This window comes from Otolemur garnettii, unplaced genomic scaffold, assembly GCF_000181295.1.
Source record: "Otolemur garnettii isolate 467f Iridium unplaced genomic scaffold, OtoGar3 scaffold00005, whole genome shotgun sequence".
In the NCBI taxonomy this organism is placed as follows: domain Eukaryota; kingdom Metazoa; phylum Chordata; class Mammalia; order Primates; family Galagidae; genus Otolemur; species Otolemur garnettii.
In genome coordinates, this window is record NW_003852400.1 from 10331534 (window position 1) to 10351633 (window position 20100).

The 20100-nt window shown below is 33.0% G+C and overlaps 1 protein-coding gene and 1 pseudogene across 2 annotated transcripts in view; both read right to left on the minus strand.

Annotated features, from left to right (window-relative positions):
• CACNA2D1 (calcium voltage-gated channel auxiliary subunit alpha2delta 1) overlaps positions 1-20100 on the minus strand; it is a 502006-nt gene that overhangs the window by 49018 nt on the left and 432888 nt on the right. For both annotated transcript variants that reach the window (XM_003782628.2, XM_012811373.2), the window contains exons 16-21: positions 16845-16922; positions 14862-14936; positions 14496-14570; positions 7035-7106; positions 4662-4733; positions 3441-3502 (exon numbers count right to left, since the gene is read on the minus strand). In XM_003782628.2, the coding sequence (XP_003782676.1) occupies positions 3441-3502; positions 4662-4733; positions 7035-7106; positions 14496-14570; positions 14862-14936; positions 16845-16922 (434 nt within the window). The remainder of the gene's footprint in view (positions 1-3440; positions 3503-4661; positions 4734-7034; positions 7107-14495; positions 14571-14861; positions 14937-16844; positions 16923-20100) is intronic.
• On the minus strand, positions 8713-8801 carry LOC111721957 (annotated as a pseudogene).

Here is a 20100-nt window from a genome sequence, read left to right on the forward strand (position 1 = left end):
CTCGACAGGATCAAAAAAGGATCCATCATTTTTTCTGAGAATTTGTTCATTTAAACAAGGAAGGCATGGAGCATGTTCCACACAGGGCCCTAGGTACCTTGTTCTATTGTAAAATCATTTCTTGACACATTGTTGACCAGTCACGAGTTACCTGGTAACACGGATAGTTTCTGCGTGAAATTTCCAGTCAATAATATGATAACACAGCCGCTGTCCCCTGATTCATTCTTCCGGTCTCAATCCCCAGTTGTCCCAAATTCAACTTATTTTAGTCTTTCTACCCTCCTCATCTTTCAGCTGCTTACAGAATCACTTAGTGCCTCTAATATCCTCACACATTGTTGACCAGCAATTTTATTCAGAAACTACCCCTGCTCGTGACTGGTCAATCATGTGTTAAGACACCGGGCTCCCAGATTCCTTCACACCTTTTCACAGCTGATCTGAAAATTGAAAGTTGGCAACAACCAAGAAAAGGGAGGAAAAAGTACAACTTGTTTGTGTACCTGAAGATGGTGTACGTGTAAAGAAATGCCTAGGCAGCAGTTAGAGATGGGAATAAGTAGATGAAAATGAAAGAATTAAAACAGTCATCCTGGGGTTTCACTAGAAGTCCAAATGTCTGTCAAACGCTGAAGAAGGGGAGCAAGCCCGGCTTGAGGTGTATCCTGACATTAACGCTCACGCTCCCTCTGCCACGTCTGGTGTTCGTGCCATCCAGGAACATAAAAGGAGTAAGGCTGTCATGACACTCACACTGCATTCTGGGGAAGTCTCCGGACTGTAGGCCACCCGAAAAGGCTATGTGTATTTCTGAAGAGTTAGTTTAATTTCATTAGACAGGAAATCGTTGGGTACTCTGCAGCCTACTAATCACAGATGAATGTGCAGTTAAAGAGTTCATACTTGAATATTGCAATGGAAATTTGGCACACCATTCTACAAATTTGATAGGATGAGACAGATTAAACATTTCTTCAACTTGAAAAATCTTCCATTGATTCAAATTGAAATTCTTTAAGTCTGTAAATATTGATAGAGTGCCTACTGTATGCCACTGTCTTAGGAGCTGGTGATTCTGAAGTCAATAAAGCCAGCAACTTCTCTGCCCTCTTAGAACTTACTAGTGAGAGAAGACAAATGGTAATGGGTGGCAATAAATTTCCATATATGTACATTATGTACTTACAATGCTGAGTGATAATGAGGGGTATGGAGAACACAAAATAGAAGAGGAAGACAGGGAGAGTGCTGGGGCACTTTGTAGTTTAAACAGGATTGCTGGAAAAGGCCTTTCTGCAGATTAAAGAAAAGTAAGTAAAGATGTGAAGGAGATGAGGGAACGTGCATGTGCCTGTCTAGGAAAAACCACTCTAGGGGCAGTAGTTCCAGGTACAGAAGCCTGGAGGCACAAGGACACCAGTGTTTATGGTGTACCAAGAGGGGACAGGGTAGCTTCACCAGAGAGCGTTAGTACAGAACCTGGAAGAGAATTTCACAGAGCTGATGGTGAGTAAGGTCATGTGGCTTAGGCCTCTGATGGCCATGAATGTCTTTGGCTGTTACTCTGAATGAGACAGCAAATTATTAGGGGCTGGGGTTGAGTGGACAAACGGAATCTTTTACTCAAAGATTAAGATCATTTTTGCTATTGCACAGAGAAGAGAAATAAAGATAGAAGATGGAGATACAGATGCAAGTAGCCGTGTACTCCAATAGTGGGAGTTTTCTCTGACTACCTGTGTTTTCCTCTGAAATGGGAAGCAAAGACAGCACCTGAAAGACAGTGATGAAAAAGAGCTGTAAGTCTGAAGAGAGATGAAATGATCTGAAAGTCATCTACGATCAGCCTGAATTGACGGCACTCCAGGGATCACGAGGCCCATGTGAGTGTAAGGGGTCATGAATTGGAGAAGATGTATCAACCAGTGAGGATTTGCTTCAGCCACTTTTAGCTCCACGGGTGCAGCTGGTGTGGGTAATCATCGGCATTTAACCAGGATTGGTATTTTGTCAAACTGCTGTTTTTGAAAACTATGATGAAGGGGGTTGATGGTGTGGAATCTCTGCTGAATAAGGAGAGGCACGAAGACAAGAGAGGGCAGGAAATAATGAAGGAGCGGGGACTAATGGAGTTCACGTCTCCACTGAGTCAAGGATTGTTGGAGTCTGGCCTAGCAGGAGGGGATGGGAAGCTAAAATGGGGTGATCAGGGAGTTAATACACAAATATCAAATGAAGATTATGAGGGAGCTGCAGAGTTGATCCTGTGGAACTTGAAAAACAGGACTTTGGAGTAGGTAGCTAAGGTAGAGGGAGTAACAAGATTATTAGAAGAAAGGAGGTCAGGGAATCAGAAAAATCCACAGTGTCAATGCTAAAGAGTGTCCACAGACCTACAACATTTACGAAGTGTCTTTTGTCAGCTCATGACCAGTAAAACCCAGAAATTAAGAATAAGCATTTAAAACATTTTATAGCATTTGATGTGATATGTCTGTAGAATCAAACGATAAAAATTTGGAGCTTTTTTTATATCTTTGAAAATTATTGTAGTAAATAATTTATCTTTTACTTTGTGCCAGTGTTGGTAAGTCAGAGATTGAAGAACAGTGACTTAGCCTCCTATGCGAGTGTAGGAGAGCGTGACAATGAGCCAGAAACTCAAATCTTACAGGAGTGACCAGGAGATGACTGGGAAGAAGGAGGAATGATGGGGGGAGTGGTCTGGAGAGATGAGACTCAAAGATGAGAGATTTAGGTAAGAATAAAAGAGAATGAGTAACAGGACACGCTCATATCATCCTCAGTAATACGAGGGTGTGGGAAGCAGGATCACGGAGAAGTGGTGAGTGAGCTCAGAAGAGAGAGCTGCAAAGAGGAAGAACCGCCCAGCAGGTGCTGAAGAGGATTTGCAAATGTGACAGGGCAGCAGGTTGTCCATTTCTGAAAGATCCAACTGATGGGAAAAATCAGGATATTATAGAACTTGCATTCAATGGAGAGCAAATTATATCAACTAAGCATTTTGTACCCGATATTATGACGATGGGATAAGGTCTTTTTTTTTTTTTAGGTTAGCTTGTAACCTAAATGTTAAGTAGTGTAAACTAACAACAACTTAAAAGAAAAGGTCAGAGAAGTGCTCACCACACAATATTAGGGGAATTTTTCAACACTTCTAATTTAAATATTGAAACATATAAATGTGCATCACGTTTTCAAATCCAAATTGAATATTGTTAGCTTCTATCCTTTCTCTTCTGAGTATTAGACTAATATATTTTCATGTAGGAAAGAAATTTTCTATTGAAAATTATAATAAAAATAGTATATGAAGATGCAAACACCTAATATTCATTCATTTAAAATGGCTCTTAAAAACTGGGGCGGCAGGGAACACTGTTTTACACAGTACACAGAAAAGTACAGCTGATTACCTGTAATCTGTGCCATTGACAGGTGTCCACGTATATGTCCTATTTCCTTTGTCAATATATCTCTAGAAAAAAGTTTGACATGGTTATTATCTTATATTCTGTATGGATTTACATGAAGAGTAGAGCAGTAGCATCAACTTATAAATTTTGTGGTTATGTAACACTTTGCTTTGCAAAGGTAAGATCTACTACATTGCCCCTTTATTCTGTTACGGGAGGTGGATAGCAAAATTTTAGGAAAGAAATAAACATACAAATAGCATCAAAATGTCACACATACTCCATAAATATAAGCAACTAATACATATCTATAATAGTAAAGATTTAAACTTTAAAAATAACATAAATACAATAGTATTTCTCAAATTATTATTCCTGAAACTTAGAAAAAGGCATTTTCTGAAAAAGTAATTTTAATACTTAAATGAGACTATGAAATAGTTAGACAAGGTTCAGATATATCTATATTAGAGTATGTGTAAGAGTAATTGTCAATATCAGGAAGTTAATGCAGCCGGTGAGTCTACATCCAAATGAATAATTAGTACATTATTGTTTTTCTTAATCCATTCTTGATATATATCATAAGATGCTAATTACTCAGTGTCACTGAAGCTTAGGGAAACACCACGATCTACCAGTGAAGAGTAGTACGGAGCTAAATTACTTCACGGATATACAATCTCTTATATATATGTAGCTATTGAACAATAGTAAAGAAATAGTGGATTAGTAGCAAAGAAAGATAAATTACCTGTATCAATTGTTTTTAACATATAGGTCTATTTAAGAATAAGCCTGACCACAGAAAGACAAATATCACATGTTCTCACTTCTATATGGGAGTTAAAAAATTGATCTCATGAAAGTAGAGAGTAAACTAAGAGTTCCCAGAGGCTGGAAGGGTGTGTGTTTGGTGATAGAGGTTGGTTAATAGGTACAAGGACACAGATCGCTAAGGACTAAGTTCTAGTGTTTGAGGACGGCATAGTAGGGTGACTACAGTTAACAACAGTATAATGTATATTTCAAACCAGCTAGAAGACCTGAGATGCTTAGGACACAAAGGAATGATAATATACGAGAAGACGGACATCCTAAAAACCCCAATTTGATCGTTATACATTATACACTTGACTGAAAATATCATGTGTGCCCTATAAATATGTTCAAATATTAAATATTAATAATGAGAAGGAACAATCCTGAATCAATTCCTACCTCATCTTGAGATTTAACCAGAGTTCGGAAGGTTTTTTCTCCACTTTCTCCATCTATCATTTTATTTCGAATCTAAAAGAAAATGAAACAATCAGTTAATTCCAGGAGCTAAATTGACCTATTAAAGTATGATAATTAAAATATTAGCTTTTCTTTTACCTTTATTAGAACATAGTGAATAAATATAGGTTGGTTTTACCAGTAATTGTAACTGTTTTCTGGTTGTTTCGAGATAGGGTCTTGCTCTGTTGCCCAGGTAAGAGTGCAGTGGCATCATCAAAGCTCCCTACAATCTCCAAATTCTGAGCTCAAGTGGTCCTCCTGCCTAACCCTCCCAAGTAGCTGGGACTGAAGGTGTGCACCACTGCACCTGGTTAATTTGTGTTTTTAAATTAATTTTAAAAATTAAATTAAATTTTTAAATTTAATAAAAAATTTAAATAAAAAATAAAAAATTAATTTTTTTAATTTTTAAAATTTATTTTTATTTTTTGTGGAGTTGGGGTCTTGCTATGGTGCTCAAGCTGGGCTCGAACTCTGGGCTCAAACAATTATTCCTGGCCCCCTAAAGTGCTGCATTACAGGTATGAGCTGCTACTCCTAGCCATGGGATTTTGTTTTTTAAATTAGCTTAAAATAATCATTTTACAGTATCTTAAAATAATGAAAATACCTTTAATAAAATCTTTTTAACCAGTCATTAATATTTGAGACATAATGAACAAAAAATGGTCAATTATTTTCCTTTATTGGTCATCACACAGTAATTTGGAAATAGAAATACATGTGTCTGTGCGGAATTAGCATATGACATGGAATACCTTACCTTTGGCCCTACATAAAAGAACAGTTTCACGTGATAGGAGAGTTTTCAAGAGTACTCTTTATACTGTTTAGTATTTATCATATCTGGAAGTACAAAAATACCTAGCTAAACGATAGGGAAAATTGTGAAGACTTACTTGAATTTAATCTAACGTTAAAGGAGTTTTTAGATTCCTTTAGGAGAATTTTCCACATTTTTAAAAATAGACAAGGTCACATTTATTCACTAAATATCCTAGTCTAACAGATGTTCTCAGAATTTTAAATTATTTTTTTATTTTATGTAATTTAAATGAACTAACTTGGTATGATAAAAGAGATAATTTGGATTTGAAAAATACATTGATGTCATTTGTCTAATTTAGTTAAAATGTATGCATCTGTAGTAAGGATTAGACAACAGCTCCTAATGTAAGTTGAATATCTACTTACGAGAAGCTCAAAAATAATAAAGAACTTACCATGAACCAGGCCTTAGGTTAAGCTCTTTCTATATATGATTTCCAACAATCACTATACTAATTGAGAGGAAAATGAGGCTTTGAAGGACTAAATAAGATCATTAGGTTCGCTCAGTAGGAGTCCAGACACTAAGCTTGTCACCATTACTTTATCCCACTTCATCATGTCATACACTTTATAACAATCATTCATTAATCAGGAGAAACACCCCAGCACTAGACTACAGTCCAGGGTAATTACAGTCAAGTATTGAATCACATTGTTTTATCATAAGAAGTAAAAGTGTATAATTGTGTAGGTCAAGAACAAATTAAAATACACTATGACATGTTATTAAAAAAAAATACATGGTGGCCTTTGTAAAAAAGAGGTGTTAATCCATCTGGAAAAATCCTCAAAAGCTGTTCTTTGAAGTGCAAGAGATTGATTCTGCTACTTACTTTAAAACTAACTAACTGTAGACAAGTTATTTATTGCTCTGCATTTCCAATATATCGTCAGTACAACAGGTATTTATATAATAATAGGAGGAATACTCATTTTAAAAACTCGTGAATTATTGACTTTCACATATCATGTACTTAAATGTTATTGTAAATTTTTTATTAATATGATTATCTTTATTATTATGGAAGACACCCTCAGAAGAAATGACCTTCATTCCAGTTTGGTTTTGAAATACAACAGAAATTTGCTGAGTGAAGTGTACGAAGGCAACTTGGCAGCTCCTCTCCTCATGTCACTCAGCATGTGGTTGGGTAGTTGGATCTTGGCCTCCATTTCTAAGATTCTTCTTAAAATTTACGAGTTATACTCAGACTGAAAAAGTTAAAGTATCTCTACCATTGAAAAGAGAAAGAAAAATACTAAGGTCACACTCAACTTAAAATATTTATTCCTTTTCATATTATCTTTTGGATGAGTCAAACAGATCTCTAGAAAATCTTAAAACCAATAGTATTCAGCCTTGTATACATAGCATCTAACAGACAGCCTGATAATACAACTGCTCAACAAATCTGTGTAGAATGGATGAATTCCTGCACTTGACCTGAGGCATTGTTTACTCTTACTAATTATACTCACCTCCACCTTGATATCATTCTCTAGCTCTGCATCAAGGAAATCCAGAGTTACTGGCTCCTGAGATTTGGGGTTCTACAATAAACAATAAAAGTTAAGTACACATGATATTATGAAGTAATACTACTTAAAAGGAATTCGATATATTTCAATGAAATTAATTCTGTAAAAATTACTTACCTACGAATATAAAAATTAGTTATTTTATATATGAATAATTGGATAAAAGTATCTGCTTTCATATACATATGATACTAAATAGCCAGAGCTAGGGATTTAGCATTTAAATTCAGCAAATTTTTAATCCATCATCAGCTGAAGACCATCATATTTTGAGTGCTCTATATAACACTGCCCTTGTAAATCCCAAGTTCTACAAGGTTAACTTTTGAAGATACATTCACAACTTTATTTTAATTAGTGTGAAATAAGAGCAAAAGAAAGCCACTTGATAAAATAAGGGCAACACCGAAGCATCCTTTTTATTTGTGTTCTATAAAGAGATAAGAAACTGGATGAGAAAATGTTTTAAAACTATGTTTGGATTTGTTAAGTAAAACAGGCTTTTAGACCTAGCCTTCCTTCTAAATATGCTCAATGGAAAGAGGCAAGTTTGCTTCATATATTTAAATCTCAGAAATTTTATATGATATTTTAATAATTCCAGTTAAGTCAAGATTTTATAAGGTAAAATTTGTGGTCAAGTCGTAAATAATTTAACTAAGATTAGCTTTTGCAATTAAAGTCTAACTAGGAAAGTAACCCCTAGGTTCACCAAATATTATTTCCTGTTTTGTTTCCTGTTTCAACATCCAGTTCTTCCTGCTGGTATTTAAAAATAAAGTTTACTATGCAAACAGGCAGATTATTTATTCATACAAATATATCAAATGATACTGTTTGTCTGGAAGACTTATCTCATATGAGATTATTTTAATTTCTCATTCATAAAAAGAACTATCGAAGTATCTGATAAACAATATGTACTCTCTTTTAATATTTGCTGAGAAATATAACATTCATACTAAAATTTCAAAGTTCACAGAACAAATTTATAATATTTATAAATAATTTTATAAATGTAAAATTTTAAAAACTGAATTTTATGTGTATGTGCTAATAGCACTGGTTTTCTGTTATAATTTAAGCCTTCCTTGCTTTGAAATAAAAAGATATTGAATATCAAAAAAAACTGAATTTTAATGTTTAATTAAAATAAATATTATCCGAATCTGATATTCAATGGATTAGCTAAATACTTAATAATTAAATACTAATTATCCTGGATTAGTACAAGGGCCATTGGAACTTTTATAACATCAGCCTTATTGGCTCCTCCCAAGGATGTTTAGATCATCACTATATTTTAAATATTGTTTTCTGAGGATAGACTTCTCAAGACAATAACAATAATTAAAAATGTATTTTATTTAGATGCAGAATTATATAGTACACAGGGCATATTTATGATTATGATAAAATGCTCTCCTTCAATAGTAACTCTTTTAAATAATGAAAAATTTTGATTAATACAGTTTTTGATAAATGAGGAATTTTAAAAGCAAATTAAAAAATATACGTCAGGTGTGTCTGGCACTTTTATTGAAAAAGTATTGACTGCTTACATACTCTGTTGCTCTAATTAGAAGTGTCTTTAGGTATAGATTTTTTTTTTTTAATTTATTTTAAGGAATGCTTCACAAACCCTTGTGCAGGGGCCATGCTAATCTTCTCTGTATTGTTCCAATTTTAGTGAGCACTAAATATAGATTTTTTTAAAGGTGAAAGTACTGATCATAGTTTAGACAGCTTCTTATTGCCTCAGAAGGAAATAATAATTTAAAATGTAGCATACTTCATAAGAAAAAAATAAAAGTCAATGTTGAAATTCCTTCTAATCTATGTTCAACCAATGAAACCTAAAGTGTCCTGAACAAAAGAATACTCTCAAGCTTTTAATATGATTGAGAATTGCTTCTTTGAGTTCTCATAAATACTGACAAAAACCATTTTCACAAAAACACCATCGTATCAATGTTAAATTTTTAACAGACTCACTGCAAAACAAAGGCAAAATAATCAAAATAAAAAAAATATATACAGAAATAAGAATATTTATCTTACATGCAATGGATAATGCATAGCATGACCAGACCCAAACAGCATGCATGGAGGAGGCATTATCAGGAAGAAATGGCAATATGAAGATCATGTCCCAATCCAACATATAAAGACACAGAGAAGAAAATGAAATCATAGAAGAAAAATGTCAATGCATAACTTGCACTTTTTAAATGGCAATCTGGCTGACCATTTTTTAAAAGACTCATCACAGGCTCAGTGACTGAAAAATTCAAGTTACTTCTAGTAAGAAGTACCAAGAGAGGATAAAGAACTAAAGTTTATCCCTGTGTATCCATTACTTTTGTTTAATATTCTAAATACAAGATAGAGAGCGATGTTCTTCACAAATTTGAAATTGAAATAAGTAGTAGTTAGGATTATTACCAATATTACCCAGCACAAAAAAAAAATTCCTGAAACTGAGATGGCCTGTGTAGTTGCTAGTTTGCCATTTAAGGTTTTCTTAGAATGAAAACAAAAATAAAGCAAGCCATTTTCACTTTGTTTATTTTTTAATTACATCATATAGTTACATGCAATGGTTGAGGTTGCTGCAAAAATAAAAATTCACTAAAATGCACATGACTGCCAAAAGTATATAATACATAAAAAGAAACATGCAAGGAGAGTAACAAAGTAATTTAATATATCATGAAAAGCATAAATATAGTTTTAACCTCTATAGAAATCAAAAAAATATGGAGACTTCCATATGCAACACCATGAAATTCAGACTGTCATAGAATTCTAGGCCTGTACTCTGGGATCAACCTGGGAGCTTTAAAATTTATTCATAGGCTGTGGGCCCCATCAGTGGCCAAATTAAATCAGAATTTACAGGATATGGGGAGGCGGTCTATCCTATCTATGTATCTATGTATCTATCCAGTTGAATACACTGTGAAGCATAGAAAACAATGATTAGTTCAATTATACTGCTTGAAGAAGCTGAAGGACTAACTATAGTGTTTCCTGAACTGCTCAGGGAATCAAACTGGCTATTAGTAGAATCAAATTAGAAGTCGATTCTATTAATTCACAGTTTATCATACTGTTTCTTCATTATAATGGCACTGACTTTTTAAAAGATGGTAGGCTTACCTATAAAATCTTGAATAATGTTGAACTTCCTTGAAATTTTGAAATTCTCTTACTAAGCTGTAGGAAGTATCCTTTTACTCTGATTTTTTAGCATGAGTATAGAGAAATGCATACATATGCTAACCTTGAAATTTTATTGCCAACAGAGAAAATGCTTAGCAATGAGTTTGCCAGGCAATGAAAATTCACACTATTTAACTGCACTTTTGGACATCTTTAAGTAGCTGAAGGGGAATTTCTCTAATATCTAATCCAAAATTACACATTTAGGAAATTCAAAAAAATTTTGGCTTAAAATTTGTGGCTTATGGAAACTTTTGGGCAAAATTGCATTTTTATTTCTACTTAGAAGTCAATTTTACAAGCAAATTGTTAAGATCACCTGGATTTAATACTAATTTCACAATATTTAATACCAAATTTAATTTGCAAAAGTCATCTATGATTACTCTGATTGTTAACATCATTACGACATAATTAACTCAGCAGTCTTTTGTTAGCCAATGCATACCCTTTACCATCATTATGACATTTTGCTCCAGTTTATTGAGAAATGATGCCCATCTGCATCTCATGCTCTGGAAGCTTAATGCCAGGAAAGGCGGGTTTAATCAAAAGCTTTAAGAACAGAAGCTTAATTTTAACTCTGATTCAGCAAATTCAAAAGCACTGCTAAGTCTACCTTCATTCACAGTTACCTGAATATTGGGTCTCCTTTTCCTTAAATTAATTGTTGGTATACCTACACCAATAGGCTGAGGTAACAGAAAAGTGGTAATTCATCATAATGCATATCAACATAGGGAAGGGTTCTATCTTACAATCAATCTTGGTCAGGTATTTCCTTGTGGGTAATAGGTCTAATATACTCAGGATTTAATAATTGGGTAGGTATAGAATTCATGATGAGTCAATAAGTAAAATGAAAGTTTAAAAGTATTTTTAGTGAATAAAAACTGCCATGCTAATATAAATCATTTTTTTATGCTAAATGACTATGTTTTCTTTTTCTAGAAAAGTATATATTTGGGAAGTGTAAAAAATGGTTTGTCCCAGATAATTTTTCCCACTGCTTTAAGGAGAGAAAGAGAGAGAAAGAGATGAGAGAGGGAGAGGGAGAAAGAAATACAGTGAAATTAGAATTGCTAGGATTTACACGACCCAAATGTGTAAAATATAAAGATTGCTAATGTTCCCCCCTTCCAAATTCCCATGTTGAAATCCTCACCCCCAAATTTGATTATAAGGAGATGTGTATTAGGGAGGTGATTGGGTCATGGGGATGGAGCCCTGCTGGATGGGATCAGTGCCCTTATAAAAGAGGCCTTAGAGCAGTGGTTCTCAACCTGTGGGTCGCAACCCACAGGACCTGTAAGGGTTGCGGCACTAGGAAGGTTGAGCAACCACTGCTTTAGAGGGACCCTTTGATTCTTCCTCCACCTGCAAGTTCAGAGTAAGAAGACGGCTGTCCGTGAGGAAACATGTCTTCATAAGACACTGACTTGTCCAGGCCCTAATCTTGTACTTTTCCGTCTTCACAACTGTGTAATATAAGTCTCCATTTTTTATAATTTACTCACTATATGGTATTTTGTTAAAGCAGCCGAGATGGACTAAGATAAATATTATGGTATATTAAAAAGCTTTAAAAATTTGAAATTTGTGCTTTTATTTTCTGAAATGATAACTGTGGAACTAATGGAGAATTCATTCAAGCACTGTAGATTTATTCTTAATATTAATTTCACACAGATTATGTACAATTTCCTATACAGTAAATATTTCTTAATAACTGACCAAAATGATATATGTAATGAGTTTACCTAGTATGTTTATGTCAGTGACAACAAATGGAAGAAATATAGGATGTGTTTTAGAATAAAGCAAATAAATAGTCTCAATTTTTTTTTGAGAAAATAATGATCTCTTAGAAAATTTGATATGTGAAAAGTTCATAGCTAATTTATTTACTTATATTCTGGGCTTTTAAAAGGGCACTCATCCTACCTTCTACAAATTACAAAATTTTACTGAACGATTTTGAATTAAATGTACAGTATTAGGAAGAAAACACGAGGCATTGAACATGTAATACTTGTATAACCTTAGACTTTACCTTCTTAAATAAGTGCTATACATATAGCTTTATTTTCCCTCATTATTATTAATTAATATACAAAAAATTACTTTTTTTAGAATACTAGGTATTACCATTTGGTCTATTTGGAAATTTCTAAAACAGTTTTCATATACTATATCATCCTTTTATGAGGGTCTTGTATCAATCTGTAAAGCATATCCTTTTACCCCTCAGATAAAAATCATATACTGAACCTGTCTATGATGAGAATTCACAAACATATCTAATTTATAAGCATGAATTTCAGAAATAGAACATACTGATTGTTTAGACATTTCTGTTACATGGTTTTCTAAAACAGTATTTTAAAAATGTCTTTCTGTTACATATTCGCTTTAATAAAATTCATTACAAAGATATAAAAAGCTAATTTATAATTCTGTACAAACAACATCACCTGAGGTTCAATAAAGGTTTCTATAGAATTTTCATCTTATATAATTTTATGAATTTTAGTGAATTGATCATTCTAAACATGAGAGAAATAAAAGTTAACATCATTCAAATAGTAATAAAATATTTTTAATATAAATATTGGTTATTAGTAGGAGACTGTAGAAAAGGGAAAAATCTTTGTCAAATTATTACCTCTATTTGACTGTGAGCCTAAATTTTTATTATCGCTTGATGATGAGTTTCTATATATCCATCATATATACATTATTAACTTTCATTTTCTTCTTTTTTTCTTTTTTGTATATTATATATTAGTTTCTTTGGGGAAGAGTTACGATTTTCAATCATAAAAGTAGAGATCTTTCAGCATATTATGTTGGTATTGCTTTTCAAAAATAACTGAGGTTAGGGGAACGTACTTTAAAATGCACTGGATATACAAAGACCAAATTATAATACTTCAAAATTAAAAAAAAAATGTAAAAAGATAAAAATTTTCAGTTCTCGAAACATGATTGCCAACTATAAATAACTCTATTTAAGAGAAGTTTAACATGACATGCTTTTAAAGAGCTGTGACAGTTTAATAACAGTGTAAAAAGGTATCAATGTAACATTTATATTAAAGTAATATATTTAAACATAATATAAGATGATCACTAGCTACATTTCCTGCAAATATTTATATGATAGATTTTATATGGAAATAAGGTCTAGCATGAGAAAAATTAAAATAGAGCATCAATTATATAATATTATTGAACATATTAGAATATAACATAATTATTGCATTCAATGTTTTTGCATTCAACAGCAATGGTTTTGATTTTTTATTATCGATTTTAACTGTCCTTAAATGGCACAGGTTTTTGTGTATTCACGTGTTCTAGTGTATGCCTCCCGCTGGGGAGAAAGTGATAGCATACAGGGTTTTAAAAAGGATCTCCAATATTTCTTGCAAGTTAAACAATAATTTACATATGCTTATAAAGTTAAAATTAAAAAAATAAGATTAATTTTGCTTCTGGATAACTTTGGTCATTAAATTTCCTATACAGAATTAATGAAAGGTAAAATGAGTTGAATGAGATATTTTCTGAAAAATTTTCTATTATGAAAAAATAGGTATAAGAAGTAGGTTCATCTATGGAATTTTACCACTTTGAGACAAACTCGCTGATTCATAAACACTTCCCATTTCTGAAGCTTGTGGTGTGAATTTTACTTAATGAATTTCTTACACTTTTAAAAGCCTGCCTTAAAGTAAAAAGAAAAAACATTCGGAGATGAAAAGCAGAGATAATTACCAGGAGATGAGGGCAATGGAAAATGTGTCCTGAGCCCAGAGGAACCCAACTAATGTTTATTTATTAGGTTCACACCCAGGTCGGGAGCAATAACCTTCCTGTAAAGTACAGCGTCAATCAAAGTCCAAAGTGAGAAGTATGAAATGGTGGTTCAGGAGGTGAGAATGGTTATCTCTGAGACAGGGATATTAGTTCAGCTAAACTGATGGAGAAAATGAAAACTCCTTTCACACCTTCATTCACTATAAAATCTGCACTCCTCATCTGAGAGCCACATTACAGACGGGGTTTTTATATTTTGTACTATATAGTGAATATTAAAATGAAAATCCTATTGAGAATATTACTCATTAATTTTACAAATCAGTAACCACTGTAAAGAAATTATATTCCTACCTTTGGCTGGAGATTTGGATGTAATAAAACATAACCATTAGGATCGATTGCAAAGTAATAGCCATTGGGACACAGCTGAAAAAGAATCAAAAAACCTTAGCTAGAGATTCCTGAGTCCAATTAGAAATCTTACATTTTTTTAAACAGTCTTTTTTAAAACAATTTATTAGCTTATTTATAAAATTCACATTTTGTAGCATGTTGAAGGTAACATGGTATCAGACCTTAAGGATGCTTTTTAATAGTTAATACATTTGCTCAGACAACTGCGCATAATTTTGCAAATGACTTAAGTGCTTATAGACAAACTAAAGTAGTATAGTTCTAAAAATAGAATTAGTACCAAAATAGTAAATTGCGTCTTACTGTAAAACGGGGTGTCAGTCTTTTAATGTCTTCCAAAGACACATCAACTCCCATCACACCTAGAATCAGCTGGTTCTATAATAAGATAACACACGGTCAGTACATTTTATATTGCAAATGTTTATTTCCACACAATTGTCATAAGTTCATCTTTTTGTTTTGAAAATAGTGGTATTCCATATTAGCTTAAAGATACATATTCATGGGGGTGGGGCACTTTTGGTGTCAATTTACAAGGATTCTCACTTTTTTTTTTTAACAACTTTATCATTATCATTTAACTTAGCAAAGAATATCTTGATAACTAAAGTAAAGTTAAAAAGATATGTAAACACTTTTATGTGATGCTGCTTGTACCTTTCTCTTCTAGTATTTATTTTTACTGCTACCATAGAGCAGCAGGTGTAGGATGTGTATCCATGCATGTGAGTGTGGACTGACTTTGTGGTTTACTATAATAAAGAAATCACAAGGATGACCAACTTAAAGATTGCAAAAATGGCATAAACACACATTGGATTTTCGCCTTAAATAGTACCTGAGTATGTCTAACTATCCTGAAAGTCAGTGATGTTATTGGTAACAAAATCCTCAAAACACTGTTTCTAGTTGCTACTGACAACATCTTCTAAATACCAAACAGCTAGCATTATACTTATAGCTGCAGGTTGATGGGGTTGTAAGGCGATTTACTATCATAATCATCTATGGAACATAAATATAGGCATTGTGTTAAAATTTGGGGTCAGGAATTTTTGTTTCAAAGGAAAATATAAAAATTATAAAATGTAGGTTGAAGTGTGTTTATAGAGAAAATTACAAAAACAAGGTACATAGTGAAAAAGACACTTAAACTTTGTATAGGTGCAGACACAGTGAGAAAGTTACATCAACAACTACATTCTTTCCCATGAACCGATCCTAGTCTGACCAAAAACTCCCCAATCAAAGCAAGATCTTAGACTGAACATAACAAGCACAAGCACATATGAGAAGGAGTTACAGAATTACTCTCTCATGAGTTTACCATGTTTAGAACAAAGAGATATTTTAAAATGGTACTTGGCTCCCTGCCCCCCCCACCCAAAATAACTAACATTTTCTGTGGCTACACTCTTAAAATAAAGAATTCCACCAAGTTTTATAACAGCTGAACAAAAAATGCTTAAGTGCAATAGAGTTCATTAAACCATAAAATCGAAATAAATTTCCACTCAAATCAGAAATAATCAACTACACCATAAAATAGATTTCTGGAACTAAAAAAATTTTACTTCTGTTGTCTTTAATTCCTCTGAATCAAGCTGAAAAATAGGAATGTGATCCTATGTTTAAATCAAGAGTATTTAACACGTAACAAAAATTAAGTACAAGATGTGTATTTTTCAAAACTTTTAAGTAGGTCGCATTTTATAGCGCTGACAATATTACCAGTGCTATAGACATCAAGCACTGTTAGGAAATTACGTTCTTCCTGTATCACAAAAAATGGAAAAAATAAAACCAAAGAGAACTATTAATTTAGATGATATCTTAAATGAGGCTTAAAAACTATTGTTTGGGAGCTAGGGACTGATCGAGTACAGAATCAGTCTGTATCGACTCCTGATACAGACACCATGATTTTTGGTCTTTTTGATTTTTCTCTCTAAACTCTATGAATATCTCTGATGCATGTTAAAAATATGCACAGAAGATAATTGTCCGTTTATCATGTAATTACTCCCACAGGCTGACTTTGTGCTCTGAGCAGCCTTATAGTTGTGTAGAGCTGCAGTGAGTCTTGGCTGGAGGGCAACGAGAACTTGACCTGTGTTTCCTTTTTCCCAGGTGGTTATCACTTAGGCAGCTGTTGCCTTTGACCTCTGGCCATACAAGACAATAACATTATATGTATTTTCTTATAGAAATATCTTATCCACATTAGGCTTCCATGTCACAGTTTATCATTTATTATTGTTAATTTAATCAATTAACTTTAACCTTTAAGTTTGTCTTATTTTCAAATTGGCCGGTTATGTTGAAGACTGGAAGAGTTCCAGTAATGACAAGTCCCAGTTCCTAAAAATAGATTCAGAGAAAATAAGCAAATTAAAATTACAATGTAAACGTTGTCATATTATTGCTTTAGCCTTTTATATCTGACACTGCAGTTCATAGTTATTTTATAGTTAAAAACCAAGTAACTAATGCTGAATATCTATTGAAGTTTATTTTTTTAAATCAATGAAAATGTCTTGGAAATAATCAGACTTATTAGATGTGCAGTATCCAAAATAATACTCTTAGCATGAATTACAAATAATTTAAAATCACAGGTAATCAACTTACACGACCAAAAGACTAAGCATTTTAGGAACCCGGCCTCCCCCTTTCAGAGTGACAGTCCATCTAATATCAGGACCTCTATTAAGTAGGGTGATGTTAAAATATTATTTTGAATCATCTATTTACCTTCCTCTTTTATAGCTTTATTCTTAATTTGTTAAATGCCCTAAAAGCCAGACACTTCATTCTAAATCACAAACATGAGACCGAGTAACAAGATAAATAGAACGAACACTCTATTGACGTTATATTTTTGGAATATCCTAGGTTAATGCTAGGCTGTTCAAAAGTAGTAATATTACTTCTAAATATCCCTCAAAATAAAAAATAATTTTTGACAAAGCCAAAAGATACAGAAAAGATAACTTCAAGCATCAAATACAAAAATCTAGTCATGGTACAGTTTAGCATAACAAAAATAATGTCATCTTATTAATCAACACACTGATAATTTCATATATTAAACAAATCCATGGAGATTAGTTGTAATAAACTGATTTACAAGTCAGAGTTCGCTTTTTTTTTTTATTACTGACATTTATGGCCAACCCATTTGTTTATTTATTACTTATCACTATTTCATGTCAAATCTACATTTTCAACAAAATCACTCCTTAAAATAATTTTTAAATTCTTGCTGGAAATTTTGAATTTGCTAAAATGAAAAAATACTAGTAATCTTGAGAGTAATGATCCCAAGTCCAAGTCTCATGAACTCTGTTACAATTCCGGAAACAGTACAGTCTCAGGAAGAAAATGTCTCAGAGAGGCTGTGGTTTATAATTGTTCATGTAGGAAGCCCCCAAATAACGGAAACTGAACAAGGGAGGAGAGACAATTACAAAGAGACCTCCAGCGGAACAAGATACCAGATTATCCGAGACGAACAAAATTAAGGAGATAACCACACACAATTTGGTACATGATGAAATACACATTGGTTCCTTAGTCCCAGGCAAGAACACCTAACAATGAAAACATCTTTAATTAATTATGTAAGTTATTATTCCCAATGAAAACCACCTACCTCAATAAAGCCCTGCTGTAGACTAATTCATCATAGTAGTATCCAAAACATATTTCAAATAAAATTCCCTTTTGAGAGCATTCTATTAGATTATTGTTTATAAGCCTAGTTTTAAAAATCCTACTATGGTGTAAGACAATGTATATATGGATATAATTTTTTTTTCTTTTTATCACTTGTGTATTTATACAGAATATCATGATTTGCTTTTAAAGATGGTAAAATACACACTGAAATGAGATATTATGTTACTAACGTCTTAGATTTAATTATGGATAAGCTCATTAGTGCCCAACTGCCATTTTTCCCCCTTCATTTATTAAGCAGACCAAGAGATTATACTCCATTCCTGGGTATTGCACTTGCCTCTAGAAAATAAGAAGAGAAATAAAACAAGACTTCTGCCTTTTTCAATTTATTTGATAGTTATTTCCTAAGTCTTGACTCTTGTTGTATTTCTCATTTTTATACCGCACCTCACTTTATCTGCCAATAAAAATGAACTCTTTACAATACTGTCCCTTTCTTATATCTTTCCTCATCCCCTATTATCTCCAAAAGGGAATGGGGTATCATTTCTTCACTATCTCCACTACCCCCTCAAATTTTATACCAGCTCTGCTTTGTGTGGTTTCACTTCTCACCAACTATTGCAGAACCTTACCTAGCCTCACGTTTTGCCAAAATATCTCCATTTTTTGGACCACATCTCACTCTTTGATTTTATATGAGTTCTTTATTTTGAAATTTCAGAACTCTTTCAGTTTTCATCATTATGTTCATGATATTTGGTCTTAAAATATTTTTACCTTTTCCTTCTTAACCAACATATATTTTGAATCTGCTGTGTGCAGAGATCATAAGCAAATAACTAGAAATACATGATCGGTCACTTATCATTCTCAAGCCAGTAAAAGGAATGCTTTATGTGTCCAATGAATGGCCAATTCATGTGCCTCATCCATTTTTTTTTCTTTTTTTGACATTTAGTTTCAGCTTGTGTAACAGCACATTCAGAACCACCACTTCCTCCTGATGTCCTTTGTGCTATCAGTAAGCCTTACCAGCAATGCGGACATGCTGGTTAATGAACTTCTGGTCACAGGAAAAACAACAGGGCATAATTATTGACTCCTTCTATCACACACTGTTCTGTGATGAATTTGAAAAAGTGAAACATTTTGACCACAGCTTTAGATGACCATGTGACCTTAAGTAAATATGTGATGTCAAGAAGGAAGGCTGGACAGTGATTTTAGCAAGGGTTGAGGTAAGCAAGCTTTGCTTTATCTTTCTTAGCGTGCAAGGCTTCTGTTAATAGTCCTTATTTTTCCCCTCACTTCCTGTATATGTTTATTTCATAAGAACCAAATGATAAGTAATTCTAAACGAATTACATTTTGCCCTATGGGTTCATCATTGCATTTGGAAAAGTAGCTACAGCACATAATTGAACTCCAAGTAGGGAAAAGGGCTATTGAATCAGCATTTGCTTTTCAGGGCTTAGTATGCTGATTCTGTCCAAATACAGCATATAATTTTAGTAAATCATTAATAAAGCCTTCTCATTGATTAGTTTAATGTAACCACATCAGATTGAATAAAAAGAAAATCAAAATCAGCACATTGTACCCCACATAGGCATGAATGTATTCATGATTTATGTGTATTTGACCTCATTAAAAAGATTAAGCATGTGAATAACTCTTGTGTAATAATTATTTATAACTTCCATGTCATGAAAATAAGTATTACATAAAAAAAGATTTCTCAACTTCAAGCGCATTGACATTCGAGCTGGACAACTGTTGAGCGTCTCTGGAGGCAGCTGTCCTGTGTACTATGGCAAGTTTAGTAGCTGCTAGATGCTAGTAGCAACCCTTC